A 27,894-nucleotide genomic window follows, 5' to 3' on the forward strand; every position below is an offset into this window, starting at 1 on the left:
TTAAACATACAAAGGAACTGCTGGAGCAAGCAAAAGGGAGCACAGTGCTCGGAGTCAAGATGTGCAGATAAGCAACTGGTGCATTTTGCAGCTAAAGTAACTGAGAGACAGCAGGAAAAGCTTTTTTCCAAAGAGGAGAGCACAAATTTAGGCAGAATGAAGACTCACATTGGCCATGGCTTCGTTTTTAAAGTGCTATTCGTCCAAGTTTATCTTTTTCACAGAACTTTGGCCGCTCCGTCACCAATCATTAAGTTTCCTGGAGACAGCACTCCCAAAACAGACAAAGAGCTAGCAGTGGTAAGTGTTGGTTTCATCTTTGCTTTGGATTTCTATTGTTGTTTCATAAGCAGATGTTTCTTTCTTGATTCAGCTGAGGCTAAGGAATGACTGTGGCATTCTTTCCCTGGAGTCTCTGGAAGTGCTAGCTAGCTAGCAAAGGTATCAGCTTTCAAAAGTTAAACTGGAGCCAAGTAATGTTTCCTCTCTTAAAAATTTTTAAGCCAGCAAAGAAAGTCAGTTTTTTGGGGTTTTTTTCCTCTTAAGTCTCAAGATACAAAATATTTTCGTGAAATCATCATGACTAAATTCAAAATATTGCAATGGTAAGAGGTGAGAAGGGCAAATAAGAGACATCTAATTTTTTTACTTAAATCAAATAGAAGTGAGGGCAGTTGAGACTCCCTTAATGTATACACAGTTTCAGAAGTGAGTTTTCCAGAATGTTTACTGTGGGTTGCATAAACACTACTTTAAGGGACACTACAACTGAAAGCTGGCTCGAATTTCAGAAGCCATTGTGACTGGTTTTGACTTTGGAAAACAATCTCATCGAGGTTTAAGGAATTTTTTTCCCAAATCCAATCTGGAACAAAAAAAGGAGTTTGTATTTCTGTATATTAGCAAATTATAGCTCTAACTCTACAGCATTATTTTCTAATCTTTTTTTTTTAGCCCTGTGGATGTTCATAAAAGTGACTTTATGGGGAAGTCCATTTAAAGGGAGATTGAGATGGATTATCCTTATTTTAGCATGTAAATTATAGACTAAATTATAGACTAATTATTTCTCTTCTTCAGCAGTAAATCCATTTTAAGGAGGATTGAGATAAATTATTCTTATTTTAGGACATAGAGACTTGAAAGTTGGTCACTTTTCTTCAGGAGTTTGTGTACATCTTGGGAAAGCTTGCCAGGTTAAAGGAGGTCTGTGGGAGGGTACAGAGAGAATTTCCAGTTGGGAGCTGTGTCAGAAAGTTTAGGAAAAACAGACAAACTGACCCAAATAGGGCATTCCTCAGCAGTTAACAAAACAAATTCACCCAAGGTTTTGCCTTAGCAGCACAGTGGCCAAGAGCTGGGGGCAGGGGCAGTGCATTTGGGAGAGGAGAGTGGGGTCCCACGTGTCTAAGAGCAATTTAACCACCCTAAGAGAATCTATTTTCTTAGACACAGCCAGGCTTTTATTCAATAACTGCAATCCACATCTCCCCTCATCTCTGTTCCTTTCAAACAACCTATTTATTATGTGTACTCAGAGGAAAATTACAAGCTGGTTTCACACTGCAGTCCTTCTTTGTCTTTCTTGGGGCACCCTTGGGCAATGCTAACTGGCTGCCCTTCCCCATGCCCTCCATCAGGACAGCCCCAACACTCAGCATCAGAACACAAATTGCTATGTTGCAGCTGGACCCTATTTCATTAATGGGCTGGATCAAAATTCCAGATCGCCACAGCTCCCTGCTGACTCTGAGGAAACTGCATTTCACAGCCTAGGCCAAGATGTGGTTTGCATAGACATTACATTTTCTTCAAGATTCTCTCCTCATAGAACAGCTAATCTTGGTCATTTCTCATCTTCAATAAAATCTCCATTTTAGGAAAAACTGAAAGGGGTTGGTTAGCTTTTTATTTAGAATATTAGCAAGTGAAATTCTTCACCAAGCCTCAGTTTATAGTTTTGATTGTAGAGCTGGCTCCTAAACCTAAAATGGCAAGAGCAGCAGCCTGGTTCCTCAGTCAGTGCTGACATGCAGTCTGTATCACACCAGGTACATCATTGGGGGATGCAAGCAGAAGCATAAGAAAACCCATCAAACTACATGAAATGAAAATTAGTATAAGAACCAAACTGGCTTGTTTGATTATGTTCTCAAGGCATTTCACATAATTTCCACCAGACCCCATTAACTATGTGTGGAGAGCAGCTCAGTGGAAGCAAAGATGAAGCCACTGTGTGTCCTTCATTTGCCAGTCCCCAATGGAGAAATAGCACATCAGAAATTCCAAAAATCACAAAAATCAGAGGTTACAAAAATCACAAAAACTAGCCACAGTCTGTGCTCAGTCATGATGGATGGAGGACCTTCTGAAGGAAATGGTGTAACATCTTGATTAAATCCTTTTCTGAGCAATCCCTGAGCCATTTCCTATGCTGGGCAGATGAGGTTGGCCTGGACTTTGAGGAAGGTGGTGAAAGCTAGGCTTGACCAACTGCAGTTAGCAAATATCCTCTGCTTTATTTTGCTGGTGTTGTGGTTTTATCCCCAGTCTCCTGGGTGAACTTAAGCAATTAATTACACACATGAAACAAGGTTTCTCTTGGGAATATTTGGTGGCACAAGAACTCAAATGTGCAGTCATTTTGTCAGTTTGAAATTGTTTCCCTGATATTCCTCATATTTTTTTGGCAAATGTACCTTTACCTTATTCAGGTGTTTTCCTCCCTTGGACTTAGAGTTAATATCATCTCGGATGCAATACCTGAAGGGTGTTTTTTCCTCAGCTGCAGACTGTTTTTACTGGGAAGATCAGGAACTTGCAGCACCATTGGAAGGGCATCCCCCAGCTCTGTGCAGTGCCAAGCACCCACGTGGGTGCAGTTTGGGGATACCTGCATTTCACATGGCTTCTCTTTCACAGAGGGGCATAAAACACTGCAAACCCATCCTTAAGAGAAGGGGAGGAGACTTTCATGGGTGTTGTTTTAGGAGATGAAAATAATGTGATTTCTGCCATCTTTTGGGGCCCTTGTGACCGCTCTTTTCTAATGAGAAAGAACTTTGAGAACTGCCACCACAGCTGTATCAGAAACATCAGTCTGGCCATAATGTGCTGGAGCATTCAGTGGAGTTTAAAGTACACAAATATTGATTGGCAGCAGTGTCCAAGCAATTGAGATGTTACCAAATACTTTCTTCCTCAGGCCTTTGCAATGTCTGACTCAAAAGCAAACCCATCCAACATTCAAATAACTCTTTGGTTTGAGTAAAAATGGGCTTTTTCTTTGCAATCAATGTGGTCTTATTTCTGGGGTTGCTTTGATTTCTTGAGAAGTTTCTCAATAATGCAGAATCTTCCAAGAAAACATTGCACAGAGTCTAAAACTGTAAGCAGATTTATACATATTAAAGAAACAAAAAAAGACAAGCCCATTTTTACTTTGTAGTTCTACATAACAGCTCTATGCTCTAATAACTAAAAGCAATTCATTAAGTAAAGGTGATAGCTAAGAATGGAAATGACTGTTTAATTGACAATGTCGTGATCAAGGATGCTTTGTGTCAATTAAGAAGATTCTTCTGGTCCTTCACTTACTAGCAATTGTAATTTTTAAAAGAAAACTTGCAAATTACAAAAGGAAAGTGAACATGGAATTATAGTATTTATTTATTTATAATGATTAGCTATTTATTTTATGAATTTTAAAGTCTTTGTTCTGTGCTTTTTCTTCCCCAAGCAATACCTGAATAAATACTATGGCTGCCCAAAAGACAGTTGCAATTTATTTGTCCTGAAAGATACCCTGAAGAAAATGCAGAAATTTTTTGGGCTGCCTGAAACAGGAGATCTGGATCAAAATACTATTGAGACAATGAAGAAACCCCGCTGTGGTAACCCTGATGTAGCCAATTACAACTTCTTTGCAAGAAAGCCAAAATGGGAAAAGAATCACATAACATACAGGTACAGACTGGTAAGGGTGGGGTCTGATCACTGATACCCATAGCACTTCCAAGAAATAAGGAAGGCACATAGAAATGCAGTAACTGTTTAGAGGGCTAGACAAGAGTCCTTGAGTTAGAACCCCCTGGTGTTTGGATAATTACCAAAGGCTCTAACAAATACCTCTGTCATTTCAAATTGTAATATATCAGGAAGAATCATATTAACATGAACTTTCTGGTTCTGGTTGAAACTGAAGAGATTTTGGGTTTACTCTTTGCTCTGCAGAGAGCGTCCCAAGGGGGCTGGAGCAGGAGCATCTCACCTGCCCATCTGCTCCAGGACGAGCAAAGTACTCATTGATTGCAGAGGCCAAACTCTCTTCATTTTCCAGTCCTAAAAAGGAGATGATTAAATAAATCTAAAAATCAAACAATTGTATTTCAGACACATACAAGCATGAGTTTCAACAAGCCTATTGCAATATGTTTGACATGTTCTAATTTCATCTTCTTCTGATGAGTTAGGGACCAATACAGCCCTCATGGTGGTAAAAAACTCATTACCTTAGATGGCCCATGAACAAACATTTACCACCAATGGGAAAAAACAGCAGATTTGTTGTAGTTGCCTGACTTAGTCTGCTGTTCCCTCACAAATTTGGACTCAAAGCACCCCTTCGGCTGCAACTAACCTAATAACAACTGAAAAAACCTGTGGCAGCTCTCACAGCCCCTACTTGATGTGTTTCCTCTGAATCTTCCTCATCCTCCTTAGGCACAAAGTAGTTTCTCTCACTATGCACATTGTCTGTGCTGCATAGAATTGGAAACTTGTCTTTACATGGAATATAACAGGTTATAATCTAAGGCACTTATATTAGAAGTCCAGTTAAAATAGAAGTCCAATTAAAACATATGAAGAAGAAGAAAGTAACACACTTCAGAGTTTGTCCCTTTCTCAGGTCAGGCCTACAGCTTTGTCTTACATGCTTTTTCCTCCTATTTCCCCATGTATTTTATTTCCATGTACCCCACATACAGGTAAAGGATTAGCATTCCACAGGGATTAAACAATATATGGATAGCAACAAAGGTGAGGGAGAAGGGCTGCTTTTCTTTCTTATTAAAGAGCAAAATTCACACTTGAAACCTTCAGAATGTTACTGAGCTCCCTTTCTGGTCTCAGTGCTGATGCAAAACCCAGAATGTTTTGTGCAAGGCCCACTGCCATCCAGGCTTTACAGCCTCTGGGTTTATAATTTTATGCTGAGTCAATTCCAAAAGAAAATAACCAGTAAGTGCCACATCTAAACTCATCTCTGAATCAAAGGGAGGTGTTTAGGTCTCAGTGTTACCTCTCAGCTGGTTTCCCTGCTGAGCCTCCTCAGTGTGCTGGGAGTGAACAGCTAATCCAGGGAGGATGTTTGTGTGTTACTTAACTTTGCTTTTACCTCTAAGGATTATAGGCTACACCCCGGATTTGGACCCTGAGACAGTGGATGATGCCTTTGCTCGAGCCTTTCAAGTCTGGAGTGATGTCACACCACTGAGATTTAACCGGATACACGATGGAGAAGCAGACATTATGATTAATTTTGGTCGATGGGGTACATTTTTCTATTTTTACTTATGTTTTGGGTTTTGTTCCTGTCATTAATCCTCAGTTTAGAATGATCCACCCTCAATAAGTAGCACCCATGAGCCTTTCTGGAAAGCCTTGTCCTAGTTCACACTTGGCTCATACAAGCTAAGATCTCATTCCACTAAGACTTTTTCTTATACATTAGAGAGAGAGAGAGAAGTATTTATACAATATTCTTACACTGTATTTATCTTTCCAAAAGAGAATTGCTAGGGGCAACATTTTATTTTTAAATTTACAAATCAGAAATAGAACTGAGACATATTGGTACAGCTCTTCAGACGGTGTGAGCTGGCTTCCTGCCACAGAAGAGAATGGAATGCCATCATATCATTTATTTATAGTTCTGTATATCTGTTATTTATAGCTCTGTATATCTGTTTTCCAGTGATAGTGGTGAGGGTTCTAATATACTAGAGCTTAAAAATGGAGTTTTGACTTCAAATTTTGAATCTATAGCTGGTTCCCATTCTCTTATCATGGCAGAATGCAAGCTTTCAATGCATTCTTTGATCTTGAAGAATTTAAAATATCATAAGCTGAACTATGGTTTGAGTACAGCTGATGATGGGTGAATTGATTCATTTTCATTGTGCATGTCTTCTCAATTAATCTTGGTTACCCCTGAAAGAATTTTTATGGCTTTTCAATGTAAACATGAGACATTTAACTTCTTCTGGATAGTCACAGAATTTTTAATACTAATGAAGATACTTCTGCAGCCAATTTCTTGGGAGGTAGACTTTGGAAGTTGAGTGAACAGTTCAAAGAATAACTAAACTCTTTGTAAAAGGTTTCATTTCAAGCTGGTTTTCTTTGCTTTAGCTACTGATGAGTTGACCTCAAAAGCTGCAGAGATTCTGTACACTCAGGACTTCAGATCCTCATCCAGACTGGCTTGGTTTGCAAAAAAAAAAAAAAAAAAAAAAAAAAAAAAAAAAAAAAAAAAAAAAAAAAAGTCGACAAAAGCAGAAGTGTTTCTGCTGGTTTTAGTACTTGGCTATAGCCAGCTAAGAAACTGTGGGCAAAGAGCTTCTTCCACACTCAGTCATTGCTATCACTGTACTGCAGGTCAGATTCACAGGGGCTGAGACATCCATGAGGTTTCTTCACTTTAACCCTTCTCTTAAGTAAAGGATCTACTTTGAAATAAATGGGAGGGGCAGCACCTAATATAGGTCAAAATCTTGTCCTTCACAACTGACACACTGGTCTCCTGAAGGGAATTAACTGAGCTTGTATTAGGAGTGACACCAGCCTGAAATCAGTGCAACAGAGGAGAGAATCAGGCCTGTGTATTGAGGGCTTCTGTGAATGCCAAGACATCAGACCAAAAGACCAGAAATGATGCAAGTGGAGATGCTGGCAGCCAGCTTTGATGCACAGGTCAGTGTGGTGGGAGAGCTATGAATACCAGGGCTATGCCCGTGCCAGCCTCCTTTCCCACAAGTGGTGAACTTCCAAGAAAAGCCCACAGTGTAATAACAGCAGAGCTGCTTAACCTGCTGCTGCCCTGTGAGCTGCTGAGTCCTGCAGGGCTTGGAGGGAAGGAGGAACAGGCTCCTTCAGGGCTCAGAGCAGCAGGAGCAAGCTGGTTTGCAGAGCTCACTGCTGAGACAGCCAGCTGTGCCTCCCTGCTGGGGCACTGAGTACCCTGCACAGAGGAGAGGGCACAGCAATCCCAGCTGCAGCAGAAAAGAGCAGCCTGAAAAGTGAAACCTGCCTTTTCTTTCCAATCTCTGTGTTGGAGAGTGGCAGGAACTACCTGGAAATATCCCTCATACACAATATTAAAGTTACAACTCCCTATCAGCCTCCAACAAGAAACAGCACTGTGTGTGCAGTCATACATCTCAGGTACAATACTTCACTGTCCTTCACAATTTTTGATTTCTTTCCACCACATTTAGGAGATATAAAACACCATCCTGTGACAACTGCAGTGCTGACACTTCATGTTCTTTGTAAGAACTGGCTGCTTCTCCTCTGGATCAGTCTTGGTAGCACAATCCAAACCAGCAAATTCACTCACTAAAGTATTCTGCTGCTGTCTTGAATGGGAAAGTACACATGTTAATCATCATTCATGTAGAGACTCTGCCTGAGGTCATTAGAAACTGCTCTTTTTTGTCTGCTCACTCCTGCAGAACACGGTGATGGCTATCCCTTTGATGGCAAGGATGGTCTCCTGGCTCATGCCTTTGCACCAGGACCAGGAATTGGAGGAGACTCCCATTTTGATGATGATGAGCTGTGGACTCTTGGGGAGGGACAAGGTACCAGACTTTTTCATGTTTCAGAACATATGGCCTGCTGGCTGCTCTGTTTTAATGCTGCATAAACTGCTTTTATTGATGGTCAGTAAATATGAGAAGGTGAAAATTCATTTACATAATTTTAAAATTCTGCCATTAAAAAATGCTATGGATAAGTGACTTATCTATGCATTAGTATATATCCCAGCACCAATACTATATTCATAAGTCTCCATGTGACAAACTGAAATAAACCCCAGGGTCTGGGTGTGTCTGTGTTTCCACCCTGTCGCCCCTGCTACAGCAAATGTCATGCAAGGCCCATTGGAAATACCAAAGGGGTTTATGAGGCACAAGGCATGTTCAGCTCATGTTCAGCTGCTGCCTGGAACCTTTGAAACTATACTGAACATTTTAGACCATATTACTTAAGAAACTAAATTACTAAATGTATTAACAGCACCTTTTTAACTTTGCCTTGCCATAGTAACAACATATATATTTTTCTGGGCTGATTCTAACACTTCACCATGAGTAATATCCATGGAATTATTTTAAAATTACCAGTTTATATTTCAGCTATGATCATCTTGCCAATAGAGAGACCAGCAGCATATTGAATTTCAAAGTGGAAATTCAGACTGCATTTCTATATCAGTACCTTCCAGGAAAAGAAGATGCCCAGAAACTGTATTTTTTGTATCAGTGGGTGGCTAATTTGACCACTGCATTTGTTTTCCTCTCAGTGGTCAGAGTGAAGTATGGAAATGCAGATGGTGAATATTGCAAGTTTCCCTTCTGGTTCAATGGCAAGGAGTACAACAGCTGCACAGATGCAGGACGCAGCGATGGATTCCTCTGGTGCTCCACAACCCAAGACTTCGATGCAGATGGGAAATATGGATTTTGTCCCCATGAGTGTGAGTAGACAATGATTCTACTGGTTTTTTCCTGGAAGACTGTTCCCTTCTTCTTTGCTCATCCACTTCTTGTGCTTTTCCAAATTCCTTCCCTTTCAGATAAACAATTCACATCTTTCAGAAATCATAATATACCAGTATCTGTACAAAATTATTATAAGTCCATGAAAATTTCTAATGTTTTAGAAATTTTCATGGGCTGTATTTTATTTCTACTTTTTTGGAATTTGAATAGAACTCTCTTTCACAAGAATTTTATTTCATAATTGGAAACATTAATTTGCAGATTAGACAAAATGCATAATGTTGTCATGTAGCCATAACTTTTAAAATTTTTAAAGTACACAAATTTTTATCTTTTCTTTCAGCCAGAAAAGATAAAAATTTGGCTTATTTCTTTAAAATACTGCAAGCACTCAGATACAGTCAGAAGGAAATCCAGATTATAGGCAGCTGGAGAAATGGAAATCCACATACCCTGACTGATACACCTTTGTAACATCCTAAAGTTATGTAAGGCTGAAAATGTAAGCAGTGAAGCCCTGTCAGAGAGAGCTGGTTCTGAAAGTGAAGTTCCTGGAAATGCCAGTGTCAAGGTTTCTGAAATGGAACAGAAGGGTTTCAGCCATTTGTTTCTGATGTAATTGTTTTGCAAGACCCATGAACAGTTATGCACAGATGTTTCCTATTAAATGCAGAGTGGCATTGTTCACTCATTATTCCAAGGCACCATTTGCTAAACCCCAGCTAATACATTCAGATAGGGGAGGATTTACATCAGACACTCTGTGTTGGGGGCAGCATTCCTGGTTGTTGGCCTTTGTTTCTCTCATGCTTAACTCACTGAAGTTAGTTTCAATTCTTCTCATCACAGAGCCACAGTGCATACATGGAAACATCTTCACTGCTATGGTGCTCCACCAGGCTGTTCTAAAGTCAATCCCAGATCTGTACCCCAATTTTTAAACTGATTGAACTATAGTTTGTCAAAGCAAAAGGTAAAGCAGAAATTTATCTACCTATTACACAAATCTTCTCCCTTGCCATATGGGATCAAGGGATCTCGATATCAATTGTTTCCACTAGAGGCAGTTTAGGCTCCTGACTTTGGTCCTCCAAGGTCTAACAATCTGGTCACTGCCTGTAGCTGCCTCACACTCCCCCCAGTTCCTACAGAGCCTGTCAGCTCTCCCAGTCAGAGCCCTCCTGGAGCTGCAGCCACCTCCACCCTGGATCTGTGCCACTGGGGTTTTAGCAGCTTTCCAGCCTGAGGTTTCCTCACATCACAACTGGTTGATTTTTCTAGGAAGAGCTAAAAGTGAAGTTCACATATCAGTAATGCCCAGTCTGAATCTGCTCTCACGTCAGTGTATCTTCAGTTTTTAAATTCTGAGCTTACCATGATGCAGAACAAGGCCCCTTACAAGTAAATTGCCCCTTTGTTCTGGGGAAACTGCCCCAGTCTCCAACTTCCATTTACATTAAAGCAATTTTATAGTAAGGAGGGGGGGATTGAAAACTTAATAAACCGTTGTTGCTACCATCACATGATGGAGCCTCAAGCAAAATGAAAAACTGCATTCTGTGACTCAGAAAGGCTGCATGCAAACTGAGACTGGCTTTCCATATGGTTTTTGCAACTTAGCCACATGTAAACCAATATAAAAAAGGCTATTAAAATGCAGAGTTTGCCAGACCTAGAACTGGAAGCAGTTCATGGTAAATGAGTCATCTAAACAACTCAGTTTAACTTTGCTGTCCAATTCTATCATTACTTAAAAAAATATATAAAGTCCTTCTCCCATCACAATAGCCACAGTCCTAGTTAATGCACCTTTCCTATATTAGTACAGCATCTGAGACAAAAACCAACATTTGCAGCTTGCTCTTTTGGGGAGGCACAGTGTGTGTTGCAGACAGGACTCCATCCGTGCCCAGGATGGAGAAGGACAGAATCACTCTGTAGGCAGAGCACAAGTGTGTGAGCCAGGCCTGCAAAGCCCCAAGTCCTCTCATTAGTGGGACTGGAACTTCTATAACCTACTGCTTCATGTCCCTGATGCTGTGGCCAATTACTGGTTTAAGTGTAAAAAGCAAAATGGACCATCTGTGTCACAACACCCCTCTGTCAGAGCCCTTTCCCAATCACCCTTAAGCCAGAAGAGGTCTGGGGGAGTTATTTGGTGCTACTCTAAAGAAGCACACACGTAAAAAATGCCTCTTCCCACTGGCGCATCAGACTAAGCAAAGGCAAACCCCTCAGACTCTACACCAACACTGAGGCTGCAGTGGCTGTTGAGTCATCAAAAACAGCAGCAAAGTTCAAATTAACCTGCCAAGCTTCCCCCATACATGTTTGGGTTTTAGCTGCAGCTTTAAATTGGATGAGAGAGAGGGGAAAAGATGCCCTTGGACACCTCAAAAAGGCCAAATCATGCAGTGCTCTGCTTAAAACTCATGGGGAATTAGCATATGAGTGCATGAAGGACTTTTAATCTCTGTTCAGGGCAAGGTCTAGAGCAGTTTGTTGCCTTCACAGTCTCCTCTCACCAGCACATGGCACAGCACATTGTCCTAACACAGAGGATTCCCACTGATAGAGCAGCCAGGAGAAGACACAATCACATTCACAAGATGTCTGATACTCCAAGCCACCTGCATTTTCATAGAAATCAAATTGAACACACATTTTTTAAATACCAGCAGGTGAGATTGTATTCGTCTTCCTCTAGATATTCCAGAAAGTTTAGTAAAATCCTAAATCCAACCCCAGAACTCAAGTCATTTTGATATGAACCATTTTAATCTCTCATCCATGAGAAAGGTTTCTGCTTCTCAGGGTTGAGCCATGGGGCCTTGTTTGTGCACATGGACTGACAACAAACACTCTTCATCCCCTCTCCTCCCCCAGAAGACCAATACAAAACCTTCAGGAACACTGGCCAAGCAAAGGACAGGAGAAGCCTCCAGTGTTCAGCTTTCTTGGACCAGTCATACTTGTCGTCTCCTGCTTCACTATTGAGTGGCTGAGCAGAAATTCTCAGAAATGAAAAGCAAATATAGAGATAGAAGCTACAGGTTAATATTCAATTTTACTGTACACCAGCATTTTGAGAAACTCTTCCCAAATCTGCCATTCCAGCTAACATCTCTGACAGAAGGCAAGTGAATCAGCACAGAGCTCAGGAACATGAATTACTTGCTCAGAACCCTGTTTCTAAATGCTGTTTTAAGAAGGAACATCAAGTTTGTGTTATGAGCTTGTGCTAAGATCAATCAGCCATTCCCTTCTGTACACTTGTGAGGCTGTAACAGCCCTGCTGTCTCCAGCCAAGGCATTTCATTGCTGGTGTAAAACAGAGTTTCTGAGTGTGAAGTGCATCACATCTGATGGGTGTCCATTGTCTGGGCACATTCCCACAGGCACACTGGGATTCCTTGTTGATACTGAGCTTTGTGCATTGACATTTTCCTCTCTCTTCTCCCTGCAGCGCTTTTTACAATGGGTGGCAATGGTGATGGGCAGCCATGCAAGTTTCCCTTCAAGTTCCAAGGCCAGTCCTACGAGCAGTGCACGACAGAGGGCAGGACAGACGGGTACCGATGGTGTGGCACCACTGAGGACTACGACAGGGATAAGAAATACGGATTCTGCCCAGAGACTGGTATGAGGAACGTTGCTTGCATAACACAGACTAACTGGGCATTGTTTTAACGAGTCTCCTTGGGCACTCTTCCCCCAGAGCACACAAAAGCTGATGAGTTAAACACCATTTCAGCAGAGGTGGCCAAGGATGTAACTGGAACAGGAACAATCTGCTGGTGTGTCACAGCACAGGTTTGTCAGGAACACAAATGGCAATGAACCTACAAATGCCTGGCTACCACTGCAGGATAATAACAATCAGATTACAATTTGTTAATGGCGCTGGAAGGGAAGTCTCATGAGACAGAAGAAAGTTTGATTAATATCTTAGCTTAATACTCACAATGTACACTTGTAAAAAAGGAATCCTGTTTAGTAAGTTAAGCTTGTGTTAATAGATCTTTTCAGCAATTCAAAGAAGCCAAGTGAAATGGTTTAGACATGAAAAGAAATTTCAGCTTTCTTCACCCTTTTTCATACTTCCTAACTTGAGTTTTACTATATAAAGGAACAAAAATTAATTTATAGTGTTGAATAGCTTGGCAAGTGTTCATTTTGTGACACTATAGCCATAAGTATAGAGATTAAGTGAACCATGGCAGCTCTAAAATCTGTTTTTTAACAGAGCCAATGGGAAGCTACATTCAAACCTACACGCATCCTGCTTTTTGATTTTTGGAGGTCTCTTGAAAATGGCCTTACTGGTATTCGTCTTTCTGTTACTTTTGATAACCAGGTGTAACCCTTCCATTTTACATTTCAGATGTTAAAAAAGAAAAGAAAAGAAAGGATCAAATTAATTAGAACTTACTACAAGGTTAGGAAAATTCTAAAGGATCATTCAACAGACAAAAGAAGCAGTATATTTAGAATCAATATAGTTAAAGTCATAGGTAACACAGTAGCTATCACTGGAAGTAGGAAATACACTTAGTTTAACCTTTTTTATTTCAGCATAAAAGGATATTAATAAATAATAATGAATTAGAAATAAACACCAATAAATAATTAGGGACACAACCAGCTTTGCCTCTGTATTGCTGTCATGTACCTTCCCAGAAGACAGACCATAATTGGAAAGGAGCTGTAATTTCCAGGTAGCAGTGGAAATTAATTTAAATTAGTTTTATATTCTTTTCATATTCTGTTCATGATACCTACTTTAAACTGTTATTTTAAATGCATTTACATCCTCTTCCCTCTAGAAATACTTGTACATGCACATTCAAGTATTATTTCTTATATGTTACTACCATATACTACATAGATGAGAACACAGGAAAATTTCTCAAGTTTTTGCAAACATAATGGTTAAAAAAAGTTATCCCCATTTAATACATCATTTTCTTTAAAAAATGTTTCAAATCACATGATTTTCAACAGTATCCTACTGTTTATTATATTATATTAAACATTATATTTATATTATAGTTTATATAAATTATATATTAATATATATAATATAATATATTGTATTATCTTATATTATAATTAAATATTCTATTTATTAGGATATATAAAGCTTTTTCTTCAGTGGGACACCCACCAGCCAGATGGATATTCAACAGCTCTTTAACCTTTCTGACACTAACCCTACCTTTCACCTAAACACTTTCAGCCACTTTAAAATAACTCCAGGAATGAGCATTAAAAGATACTTCCTGGGCAATCACCTTCCAAAAAAGATAAAGCAGAAAATTATCTACCAACTTCACAAATCTACAAAAAAAATAAAAAGTTATCCCACAATTCAAGCTGTACCATCACGATAACATTTGCAGAAAGTGTGTGGGAGCTGAAACTTCAGTGCAAATGTATTAGGCAGTCTCCTAAAAAAAAAAGTGAATTCAAGTATTTTTATGTAGCTACATCTTCAGCATTTGTTGTTTTCTCCACAGATAGTCTTAGTAAAATGGAAAAGTTAAACTACTGCTTTCCCAGAGCTGTGAACATGACTCCAGGGCTCCCTCTCACCCCCACCAAAACTATTTGCAAGTCCATCACAATGCCAATGTGTGGATTTTTTCCTTTTTTATTCTGTCAGGCAACTTTCAAATAATACTTCTAACCTTACTCTTCACATTCCTAGAAGCACCGCGCTATTTCTGCTTCCTTCCCGCTTTAGCGCATTTAAGAAGATGCAAAAGGGACCCCCTTCTCACTGCGTTTTCCTGTCATTTTGCACAGCCATGTCCACAGTTGGTGGGAATTCCGAGGGAGCTCCCTGTGTGTTCCCCTTCATCTTCCTCGGGAACAAGTACGAGTCGTGCACGAGCGCGGGGCGCAGCGACGGCAAGCTCTGGTGTGCCTCCACCAGCAGCTACGACGACGACCGCAAGTGGGGCTTCTGTCCCGACCAAGGTGACACCTCCTGTCACACACGGGGCTCGCTGGGCAGTGCCCGCACCCACGGCAGCACCTCTGCCATGATGTCACGCTCATCACTCCAGCATTTTGCTGGAATCTCAGCAAAGTCCCTGTACTGAAGCGTGAGACGACAGCTAGAGAGTCACACCCAGAGCTCATCTGAAATATTCAGATTTCCTAAAGCTATAGTGATGGGGGATCCTTCCAAAATGCAAAAATATTAAATAAATTAATAAATAAATAGATGTTTTTCTCCCCACCAGTTTTTCCTTCTGAGGCTAAAAGCCACAAGTACTATGGTATTTCACTAGTATGCAGTAAATTATACACAGGTACAAATTAGGAACAAACACTAAATGTAAAAAATTAATACATTCGTGAGTGATATTGGGAAGGATGAAAAACATGTTCAAAAAGTGAGACAGTATAAAGTTTATTTGGTGAATATTGCTACTTAAAATCACTTTGGTTAATATTTGCAGTGCAAAAGACTTTTTACATATTTACAAATAAATGCTAGATTTAGGAGGTTATTCTAGGAAGAGATAAACCTGACAAATTTTAGAGACTGTTCAGGCATAATTGATAAAATGGCATTCTATGATAAAAGGTTATTCCTAACCTAACAATATTTGGTACACCAGTACTGATTCAGAGGCACATATTTACAGATCTGGTTATCACCTACAAGCCATTTCATGGTGAAAAGGAAGATTTTATATCTAGATTGCAAGTACAATTCTTCTGTACCTAAAAGGGATGTCCAGTGTTATTTCCTACACTTCCTTTTCTCACACAAGTATTAAGGCAGTGCTCAGAGTCACCCGCATGGGAGAGAGCAGCAAAGATCACCCACAAAGGAAAGTTTTAAAATTTCTCCAGTGAAATGTCATTATTTGCCATAGGTGTGATGCTCCCCATGGGAGGCTGTAAATATTAGTCATTATTATTTATTGCGAATAACCTTTTTTATTATTTATTCTGTGGTGCAATCATATTTAAATGCAAGCAGCTAACACTGTGTTCATGTGTTATTCAGGGTACAGTCTCTTCTTGGTTGCTGCCCATGAGTTTGGCCATGCAATGGGATTAGAGCACTCCGAGGACCCAGGGGCTCTCATGGCCCCCATCTACACCTACACCAAGAACTTCAGGCTCTCTCAGGATGACATCAAAGGGATCCAGGAGCTGTATGGTAAGGTCCTCTCCCATCAGCAGAACTCATCAGAAAATCAGCCAGCACAGGCTGAAATCTGGGACTCAGAATTTGCAGTAAATTACAAATGGCACAATCCCACCAATGCCAGAAATATCCTCTGCTCCTTTCCCTCTGCTTTATTCACATTACCAGGCCTCCTACCTCAATCAAATATCACAACTTAAGGATGATGGATCATTAAATTTACTAAATAGAAAGGAGCATCAAAGCACCCCATAAACAAAATTTTAGATGAGAATTTCTAGTGCCTTTACTGGGACACTGAAATGCTGTGTTTGTCTCTAGCTTGAAATACCTGATGTGGGTGGGTTTGGATGTCACTTTCTGAAACACTCTGAGCTTCCCAGATTGTGACCCTCTGCAAGAGGGGAAGGACATTGTTTCCTGTGTCCCAGCTTGGAAACAGCTCACATTGCCTTCCCACAATTCAAGCTATACCATCACAATAACATTTGCAGAAAGTGTGTGGGAGCTGGAACTTCAGTGAAAATGTATTAGGCAGACTCCTAAAGCAAAAGTGAATTTAAGTATTTTTATGTAGCTACATCTTTAGCATTTGTTGTTTTCTCCACAGACAGTAAAATGCATAAGTGGTATCATGATTGAGATTCCTTCCAAGGATACATTTTCTACCTTGCAGAGGCACCAGTACACTACAGTCAATTAAGCAGTCATTGCCATATTCCATTTCTCTTTCTGTACTTTTCACTTTTCTACTGAGAGATCTTTTTAACTGTGACTATATTCTCCAGTATTCCCCACTTCAGAAATTTTAATAAGAATATGCCAAAAATATTATCACATGAGACAAAAATCCGATTTGAATCTTCATTATTCTTTGTTCTTAGCTGCTTTAATTAAGAATGGGAATTGAGACATGGTCAAGATTAAGTGAGTTTTCTGAGCCCATACTGTGTATCTTTGATAAGAGTTCTGAACTTAACCCAGGTGTCTTAAAGCATGCTTCAAGATCCAAGATGAAACTATCCTTCTTTTTAACTCATATAACCCTTTACAAACAGCTTTCCATGAACATGACTCCAGGGCTCCTATGTATACAGTATGTATACAGTAAAAAAGTATTCAAAAAAACTTATCTTGCTTTGTTATCATCACAAATCAACTACACTCAATTTTTTTTTTCTCATACAGTAAATTAACCCAATGTCTGAGAAAAAGAGGCAAATGCCTCAAGCCAAATAATAATACCAAATAAAATAAACCAGATGGCAAAATGCATGCTCTGAAAAGCACATTTTGATTCTTGATGAGGGCAGAAAGATCATACAAATGGCTCAAAATGCAGCTTTGTAACTTGCCAAATATTGGCACTTCTTTAAAAAAGATAAATCCATTTTGACCTCTTTCTCAGCAGAGTTGCACATAATTCTGCGTGCAAGGACTTTGAAATCTTTATCTTCTTTTTAGAAGCCAGCAAAATAAAAATTGTAATGTTCACTTCTGAACCCAGTGTAATCACTTGTAATCATCTCTCAGGTTAACCAGGCAGCTCAGCCCAGACAGACACAGACAGGCACCCTGTCTCAAATGAGGCCACAAAGAGGATAAAGGCAGGAGTGGAAGTCAAGGCTTCCTCAGCTCTGCTCAACCACCACCACCCTTCTTCTGAAGAGATTCTATTATCAGTTTTTCCTCCTTCAAGAACTCTCTCCAAATGATTACCCTTTTAGAAACCATGGCAGCTTTTGTTCTCCATGTAACCTGTGCAGCCCTTCATTTCCATGTGACAGAATGTCTCTGTTCACCATCACAGAGGTGTCACCTGATGTGGGGCCAGGACCAGGACCAGGACCAGGCCCACAGCCAACCCTGGGACCTGTCACTCCAGAGCTCTGCAAGCATGAAATTGTGTTTGATGGAGTCGCACAAATTAGAGGAGAAATATTTTTCTTCAAAGATAGGTAAGTGAGATAAATTGCTTATCAAGAGAATTTTAAGTGAAGGAATCTGTGAGACCTATTCACCAAAATCTAGACATTTGTTATCAGGCACAAAATCCACCCTTTGTTTTGTGTGTTCAGAGGTGGGAAAGTATCCTGATCAGCTCCTAAGGGAAATGGAAATGGTTTAATTCAGTCATTAAATAACAGCATTATGTGACTCATGGCTGCTGTAACACATCAAGGACACTGGTGACTGGGATGGGCTACATGTGTGCAAAGCCTCCAAGACAGAAGGCACCAAAGGCATTTTGAATGCAAAAGCAGGGACATTCCTCATAAAATGAGGTGGCAGCTCAGCTGCAGCTCCCCCTGCCTTTGCCAGGGCCTGTGTTACCCAACTGCTCAGCAATGAACAGCATCTCCTAAGGAGTGTGGGACTTGGCAGCACCATTGTGAGAGACACTAAAGCTCCTTTCTTTAGCTCCTTTTTCAGCTAGATATATGAAGCATTTATTACTATGCTGCATGGTTTAACTCTACTCACCAGCTTTTAGTAACAAAAAAACAGGGTTAGTTAGTTGATTTTTTATGGGTAAATACCATGATTCCATGTATTTCCTTCTAGATCCAATCTATATGATATCCAGCATAATGGTGCTTTAGGTTGGAAGTTGGACTTAATCTTTATCACAGGCTTTGTGTTTTAGTAATACAGAAATGGAATTTAAACCTTCTGCTTGTAAGAAGCTTCAATCTGGTCTGTGGGTATCACCCTGATACATTTTGTATTCTTTCTCCTGGCCCTGTCAGCAGCAGGCAATGACTCCAGTGATCCCTACTGGCAAGGGACATTCTTTCCTTGGCCACCAAATGGCCCCGTAGTACTGACAGATCAGCCTCACACAAAGCCCCACAACCCCATACCAAGCTGGCCAAAAACAGTGCCCACTTTTGCTAATTTGGTCATCACAGTGCTGAAGTATTCACCTGAGCTCAGAGCCTCCAAAGGAAAAACATTCTCACAGCAGTAAAACCCCACCAAGTCCCACAGCATTCCCAGCTCCTGCTCCTCCTCTGCTCACTCATGGCCCTGGGTTTTCAGCCAGACCTCCGCCTTGCAAACCAGCAGTCACACACAGGAACAATGTAAAATCTATCCCTAAACCAGCAGTGTGATCCAATATTCCATATAATCCCAACAAAATAGAAGTATTTTGCATTTAGAAACAGTTGGTCTAAGAACTATGCAAATACCAAAACGATCTGTTCAGACTGGCTCAGCCTTCATCCAGCATGCACAAAAAGCAGACAACTGTTGAATTGTTTTGCTCTGGAATGGCTTTGCCTGTCAGTCTTGCAGCTTTCCAAGTATCAGGCAAACAGCATTGTGACTCACTTGAGGAATTCAAGAAACAACTGTGTCTCATGTGTCGTGTGACTTTTATGATTCATGAAAATTACCATAGAATCCAACTGTCACATGGCAAAGTGAGTAAATAGCAAAAAGGAGGTCAAATATGATTAATTCTTTCCAAAAATAAAGTATTTTCCCTCCCCACCTCAAATCAAGGAAAAGAAATATCCAGGAAATGGGAATTACAGGAATTATGGCTGTTAGGCATAGAGAACAGCTGAGCTTTTCTATTGGGCACAGAATGCCCAAAAACAGCATTTCCACAGATGGTGAGTGAGAGTGAACAAAAGTTCACACTTTGAAATTTATCAGGACACTAAAAAAGACCCACTTTCAATAACTGCATATAAAAATCATCATCATCATCATTTCAAGTATAGGTGATGTTAAAATATGATGTAAAATACCTGCTGTAACGAAATTACTAAATCTGTCTATAAATATTAAGATTTATTATGGATGAGTTAAAACATATTATTGTGTTCAAACTGAAGTGAGAAAGCCAAATAATTAATGTCAACATTTCCTCAGTAAGATGTGTAGAAATAGAAATACCTTCTACCCAATTCAAAAACAAAATAAAATTCATCTTTGACAAAGTTTCCCTTTCCAAAAGAAAACCTCACCAATTTAACAAGTCCTTTGAAATATGTGGTTTATTAAAAATCTGGTGTTAAGTCTCTGTTGGCCCTGGAACGTTTAAAATTCATGCAGATAGCAATTACTGGAGCTGGTTCAGCCATAAATCAGAACCAAAGTGACTGAGAGTTCTGTAACTTGGATTTTTAAAGGAACTACTTTTATGAATGCTGTGTTATAAAGATTTTCTATATGAATGTCCATTCCATATTACATTGGATCTTCTTTTCTGTCTAAAAAGAGATGCATGAAATGAACACTATTACCCATTACAGCATGCCACATGTGGTTTAACACTTTCAAGAGGAGTAATTAGACAGATGGCTTATTCTTTGCCTCTTTTTTGTAAATGAAAATTAAGAGTCATGCTCAGAGATGTTTTTGTACATGTTAAAAATACATCTATGTATACAAAACATGGATAGGGTGACATATTACTATCTTCATTATTGATAAAAATACAGCAATTTGTTAAATTAATTTAGGACTGCTCCTCCAAATTTTAGACCAAAAAAATGCAGTTTAATGTTTTGGGCTGCTCAAAGGTATAATTATTCTAGGCAGGAAGGGGTAATAACCATTTATACTCTGCCAAAAATTAAAATGCCAGCAGCACCTTGAGCTTCAGAAACATATTAATGTTAAAAGCAGTTTGACCTCAGAATTTAACAACTACAGCTTGGTGCAAGAGCAATTCCACCAGCCTGCTGATTTTTCATTTTATGACAAAGTCACAACTTTTGTTCTGTTGGGGAAAAAAGTTCTTTGTTCTATGGAGGACGAAATAGCGGTGCCATTTTAAATACCAAAAGCCCTCAGCACAAAGCTTTGCCATTTAAAGATAATTAGAGCTTTTTAAAGCTTAAATCAAATTATCATTCTCCTTATACATAAAATAGCCAATAAATTACCCTTTGCATTTCTCTAATGAATGCTTTTAGTGCTAGCAGTTTCTTTTACAGCCAAACTCACTTCCAAGCCCTATGATATACTGCTATTAAATTTGAACTTTTAGTCCCTACAGTAGTAATTGCAAGAGAGTTCATGGAATGCAAAACTCTGCTTTTGTTAAATGTTCATCCATCTCCTCCATCCACAGCACCAGGAGGGCTCTATCAGTTTAAACACGGCATAAATGAGTTTATTTGTATGCTCAAAGTACTTCATTTGTGTACTCAAAGCATAGGATAAATTTTGCCCCGATGCAAAAAAGCAACAGGAGCAATCAGCACAGCAATTTCACCTGCACTCCAGCATGCAGCTTTTGGTGCAGCTCCTCTAGCAGCATAAACTCCAAATAAATGAGTTTGCTTTTTAGTCAGTGGAGAGAAGAGTTCCGAGTGTGCGCATGTGTGTGTGTGTGCGTGCTCACGTGGCTGTGCCAGGAGTGATGAGAAACAGATGTGCTGCTGAATTAGTTCATTGTAAATCTTGTACAATTTTCTGTTCTGCTCAGATTCATGTGGAGGACTATAAACCCCCGAGGAAAACCCACAGGTCCTCTTCTTGTTGCTACATTCTGGCCTGATCTGCCAGAGAAAATTGATGCTGTCTATGAGGCCCCTCAGGACGAGAAGTCTGTGTTTTTCTCAGGTATTGGTTTTAAAGGCTGTATTTTTTTACAGGTGTGGGGTTTAAGTTTCAAAATATAAGTATTCATTTACATAATGTACCTGGGACAGGGAACAGCCTGTCTGAGAGCCAGCAGAGCTGACAGGTAGGGTGACAGATCTCCCTATTCACAAGTGGAGGATTTTAGGACAAAAGCTGGATCTGAAAGACTCAAAAGAGCATTCAGCCTCCAGCACAACAAAAGGAGAGCTATAAGCACCTAAAAAGAGACATTCAACAATAAGCAAAACCAAAAATAATAATTATTTAAAATGCAAAGCAACAACAACAGTGGAAACTCTCTTTCCTCAGTCCCTGCTCTTTCTTGTTTCCTTCCATTTTAAGCTATTATCTCAGCACATGTTGCTTGAGAAGGCTACATTTTTTTTTTCTCCTCATGCTTCTCCTTGTCTTTTGCCAAGGATTGACTTCCACTCTGGCTTCCAAGCATCTTCCTTGGTGGCTCATCAGGCAGAGGATCCAGGCAAGCTGCCTCCATGGGAGAGGAGGAGGACAGGAAGCTCTGCTCTGTCTGTCACATAAGGTTCAGCTGAAGTGGCCAAATGAGCAGAGCTGTGAGACTGTTTTCAACATGAAGAACTGAGCCAGCAAAACCTAGGCTCCAGTATCTACTAAAAACATGACTAAACATCTCCAGTCATGTAAAAACCGTATGGCAAAAGCTGCTGTACATTTTCTGTACAGGAGAGAAAAAAGTAATGATAATCTATTCCACATGGCTCAGAGGCCATTTGCTTCAGTTTACATGGATGGGAGAAAAAACCCTAAAATTAGTCAGGCAAACCAAAACACTTCAAATATATTATATATTATATATAATCCTGTCACATCTATACCTCTCCTTTTCTTTATAAATTCCAGGAAAACACAGCTAACCTGCTTGTTTAAAAAAATAAATAAGAACTATCTAAAAACAAAGATTGGTTTGAAAATAACCCAACTGTCTTAAAATACTTATAGTCCTTACTTCTAATACTAGTTAGTCCCACCCTTTGCTCCTGAATAGTGAATCAATAACTTCCAAGAATCTCAAATGCTACATTTTTCTCACATTAATACTTTACTTACTTACTTTCCCACTACAACAAGATCAAAAAAAAAATGTCCTTTCATGAATAAATCTTTCCATGGCTTTCAGACAATCCAGTGAGGCTATTTACTAAGCAAATTATAATTCCATGTAAAGAATATGGAACACTACTACATAGCCCACTAGTACATATCTGGAGAGACATTAGATAATGTTTTGTGACAAAGGACAACATGAACTCTGAGCAAAAACTTCCTGTTAATCACTCAGTAAAACTGGCCAACAAAACAAATAAAGGGTGACAATGAGCTGCTGTATTGAACACCAGGTGACCCCGCCTGGTTTCAATTTTCATCCTACAAAAAGTTTCCTGTATAAACTACTTGTTTTAGCAAATAACTCCAACGTGCCAAGGCAGTGTCTGTCTCAAAGGTGCACCAGCTAAGAAGGGGGGAAGCAAGAGAAATGAGAGGATGTGTTTTTCTGAGGCAAGGAGCACTTCAGTAGCAAAAGCAGTGGTAACCACAGTACACTTGGAATGTAATCATAAATGGTAAAATACTTGAAAGTCTAATGGTACAGCTAGCATAATAAAAAGTCACATGGCAAAGCAAAAAGGAAGAAATACCCTTTTGTTACTGAGTAATAAATAGTTTTTTCTCCCCTTCTTAGGAAATGAGTACTGGGTTTATTCAGCCAGCAACCTGGACAGAGGCTATCCAAAGAAGCTCAGCAGCCTGGGGCTGCCCCCTGATGTGCAGCGTGTGGATGCAGCCTTTAACTGGGGCAGGAACAAGAGGACATACATTTTTGCTGGAGACAGATACTGGAAGTAAGCTGCATTGAGTGGTGGTGGGATGCTGTGAGCTGAGCTATCTCCAGGGCTGAATGCACCCTGAGCTTCAGGAGGGGGGACCAAACACAGGGCACATCCTCTGGGAGTGCAGAACAAGGGCTGCCAGGGCGGTGCTGACAGCAGGAAATGCTTCAGTACAGCAACAGGGAACTGGCAGGTATTTGAGAAAATAACAGCCTCAAAAACAGCAATGGAAGAGGGTATCTGGGAGTGTCTGTCAGGCTGCCACCACTAACAACTCATCCCTGTGCCCCCATGTACCAGCAAGTGCCCCACATCAGTCCCTGGCTCTTCAGAGGGGCATTTTGTCCGTACTGTCAGTTCACAAATGCTGGGAGAAAACTCTACAAGTAATTCCTTAAAAATACACTGAGCTCCAGTCACTTGAATCCAAAGACTGACCAGATTGTCTAAGAAATTCTTTCACTGAGCCATCAGGTTTAGAGGCACCAGATTTAAAGGAAACAGCAGTGTGACTACCAAAACCTGCCAGGGATGATTGTAAATCCTTTCAGCAGCTGATGCACCATCACTTACACATTTGCTCTACTTATATAGTTGGCACTGAGGAAATCTGAACAAGCCACAAGTGTATCTGTAAGTACTTTGAGAAAAATCTTAGCTTCAATTCATTTGGACAATCTCTAAATCCTTTTCATGTTTCCAGTGAAACTCAGGTGACCTGCTACCATGCTCTTATCATTTTAGATTAATAAAAAATGTCCTTAAAAATTACTTTTTTTAATGAATTTTTTCAGAGTCTACTAATTGTATGATTGTATTTAATAGAATTTTATTACCATAACTGCCAGGAAGATCTGGCACAAAAGACCATCTTAAAAAGCAGAGGAGAATCTTTGTGAGTTACCTCTGTGCTGTCAAGATGGCATCAGAACAAAAGAGAGGCCCTGACTCCTGCAGTCACTGTCAGAGGCCTGTCCCAGGAACAGGACTGCACTTCAGGAATGCAGACATTACACAACAGGCTGAAAGTGGACCCATTCATTAACTGACAATTTAGAGGAAAGTTAAATATCAGAAATAACCACCAGAAATCTAAAAGATTCTGCAGTCTTTAAGGGTTCATTCTGATAGATGTTCTATATAAGATATCAAAGGACGTCTCATTATAATTGAGTCCATTTTATGTGAACAATAATTTCATGTTATGATTAAACTGAATGACTTTATTTTGTCCTAATGGCTGTGGATTCCTGTAAGTAAATAAAATACTCTTTCCATACAATTGCCACGTGATCATAATTTTCCATTACTTTAAGGACAGTACTCTTCTCCATTAGCTTTAAAAAAAAACAGTAAAAACTTAAATTTATTAAATTTTTATTGTCATATTGTAGAGACCATTTAAACACAAGTAGTTCTAATACAGCCATTTGCAGCACTTCAGACTGCTACTAAAACCTACAAACTATGAGTTAAAAAGCTGCTGGTTTCCTCTGTACCAACTATTGTTTTGATTAACTGTACTGCAGGGCCTCCAAGTAATTCATCACTCCAATCACAGACAGTATTTCTATCAAAGCACCTTATCAAGTGCAGTCACTGCAGAATGCATAATTTATTGTTAAGGAAACAAAATAGGATTAAGTGATTTCTATCTGTGTAAAGAAGAAAGCAAGCAGTTGAAAAACATTTCAGAACAAAAAATGCATCTCTGTTGAAGAGACTCTATAACCCTTAAGTATGTGGCTGTTACATTTTATACAAGGACTCTGTCAGTGGAATCAAAATACTTACATACCATAGTCCTTCCTGTGTCATTATCACACTTACTTTAAATGGGGTTTTTGGAAGCCTTCTCTCTCCTTCATTCCAGCCACAAGCTATTTTAGTGTTATTATAACAAGACTGTTGAGCAGAGCAAAGTTTTGTGAGGGAGGGGAAAAGGAGCTGGCTCAGATTCCACAGCTGAAATTTTAAAGCTACCCAGCAAGGTATTAGATTTTCCTTTAAATAGCCCAGAAAAAAATCATAAGGAATTTAAATTAATCGTTTAAATTGATTTTGACCAAGCTAGTGCTTATTAGTACTGGTGTAACTTTGGATATATTCCAAGTAGTTCCACAGAGCAATGAGGGAAAAGTAATCTGAGATACTTATGGACATGGATAAATAGAAATTAGGAACATAAATGGTTTTCTCCCTCCAGTACAGTCAAAGACAACCTCTCTGAAGTCTCCTGCTCTTGAAGAGGTGCTGGAGCTCCTCTGGGGTCATTGAGGCCTCACATGCTGTACTTGAAGCCTGGTTCAAACTATTTTGCACATCACTGTGCTCAGGACACCTCCACACCTCCTACTCAGCACTGATTCCCATCCAAATTATGTTTCTGGAAAGAACTTTCCTTAGGAAGTTTAATTTCAATTCAGAATTGCATTTTTGAAGGAAAGATGTAAAATTTCACAGGATTTTAAAGGAATCAGTAATAATTATAATGAAATACAAACCACGTTACAATCTCAGTTATTATATTTCTATTTGTTTTGTATAGTCACATTTGCTGAAGACACCCTGAAAAATTATATTACAATTTAACATTAAATGCAGATTTGTAATGTAGACATGTAATTTCCTTCAGGTACAATGAAGAAAAGAAGAAAATGGAGCTTGCATCCCCTAAATTCATTGCTGACTCTTGGAATGGTGTTCCAGATAACCTCGATGCTGTCCTGGGCCTTGGGGACAGTGGTAAGCTGTAATTCTGATTTAAATCACTAACAAACTCTCTTATTTTTTGCTGAAAAAATTACTGGAGACTAATTCCTTGTGGTCCATGATCAGGAGCCAAACGGAGCCACCCAAGGCCTGATGCACAGGATGTCCTGACTCCAGGGTGCATGACCAAGCCAGTCCTTGTGGCTTGGACATTTCCCAGCTCCTTGACACTCCCCAGGTTCCTCCACACACTCCCAGCACCATTTCAGCACCATCCTGCCCTAGCACAGCCAGAACTCAAGGATGATAATCTCCCCAATCACAGGCATGAATGGGTTCTATGTTGCAATTTTTCTTAATTTCCTGTGCACTCCAGCTGAGATCCTGGCCCGTGCTTTTAAGGGGCCTTAAATTTTGCACAGATATGCACTAAAGTCTGAGAGCAATGCTGGTGTCACATGAGTCCTGACTCAGTCACATTTTCAACATCTATTTTGCCAGCAAACATTTCATCCCAGAAAACTCTGGCTCACAAAGCAGTGACCTTAATAAGGCTCCATTTAGCAAGAGCTCTCTTACACAGGATGGGAATTTCAATGTATTTTAAAAATATATCTTTTTAATAATACAAATACATATTAATATTTTGGGAAATAAGTCATTCAATTCATTAAGCTTCATGAAATCACAAAGACAAAACATCTTTTATCAAGAATTATGTGCTCCATAATCTGAGCATGTTTATTTATTTATTTTAACAGGATATACCTACTTTTTCAAAGATCAGTACTATCTACAAATGGAAGACAAGAGTTTGAAGATTGTTAAAATTGGCAAGATAAGCTCTGACTGGTTGGCTTGCTGAACCATATGAGATATCAATAACCAAATATTTACTTTTTTGTTATATGCCTTATCTGTAATTAGAAATAGATCTGAATGTTAATTACTGGACCAGTCTGGTACTGGCACCAAGACACTAAGTACCAGTACTGTACACATCAGATAATTTAAGAGTATTTGCCTCCTCAGTATACAAAAGATGTTTACTATATATTCTGGTACAATTTTTCTGTTGTCATGCGAGTCATAGTGCTATGAACAGAACAGACATCATTCTTTATTGCCTTGGTGCTTATACAAAGCCTTGGAACCTTTGGAGACTGGATCATTCACATACCAGACGGGTTATTCACATACCAGATAGGCTCAAATGAGATGTACCAGCAGTGCACTTTGATTTTTATTTTTTTTTAAATACAGCTCTGTTATAAATGGATGGTTTGTCTTGATGTTTTTCACCCTCTTACAAATTTGATCATTACTTCCATTTATTTACATAATAATACAGAAAGGCACAGGTTGCCTCAGGATCTGCTTTGTGTTGATGCATGATAGAATCATGGCAAAAAACTGTGTTAAAGTATTGTTTTAAAGTACTTTTTATTTTAATACCTTAGTTAAATTTAGCAATTTGCTTCATGCACTTTGTTACTACTATATAACTTGTTTATATGGATGGAAACGATTCAGATTTTTGAAGACAATGAGTTATACATAAAAGTCAAGTATTGTTTAACATGTTTTATTTTTCTGTTCTTTATAATATTGGGGGAGTTGTTCAATTAGGCTTTGTTCTTTTCACAATCTGATAGAATGTTTCTCATTAAAAAATAAACCAGAAAAGAATGTCCCACACATGAAGTGCCAACAATACCAATAAAATCAAATTACACTGTCAACACTA

At 39.4% G+C, this 27,894-nt stretch overlaps 1 protein-coding gene across 1 annotated transcript; it reads left to right on the forward strand.

The window, feature by feature from the left end:
- Positions 1 to 27,894, forward strand: MMP2 (matrix metallopeptidase 2). The gene is made up of 13 exons (XM_058813273.1): positions 1 to 300; positions 3,740 to 3,966; positions 5,406 to 5,554; positions 7,737 to 7,865; positions 8,591 to 8,764; positions 12,256 to 12,429; positions 14,598 to 14,771; positions 15,817 to 15,972; positions 17,771 to 17,918; positions 21,410 to 21,546; positions 23,288 to 23,447; positions 26,071 to 26,180; positions 26,909 to 27,894. Exons 1-13 carry the CDS (start codon positions 157 to 159, stop codon positions 27,010 to 27,012), a joined length of 1,986 nt encoding a protein of 661 aa, XP_058669256.1. The 5' UTR covers positions 1 to 156; the 3' UTR covers positions 27,013 to 27,894.

The sequence above is a fragment of the Ammospiza caudacuta genome, chromosome 13 (assembly GCF_027887145.1).
Source record: "Ammospiza caudacuta isolate bAmmCau1 chromosome 13, bAmmCau1.pri, whole genome shotgun sequence".
Taxonomy (NCBI): Eukaryota; Metazoa; Chordata; class Aves; order Passeriformes; family Passerellidae; genus Ammospiza; species Ammospiza caudacuta.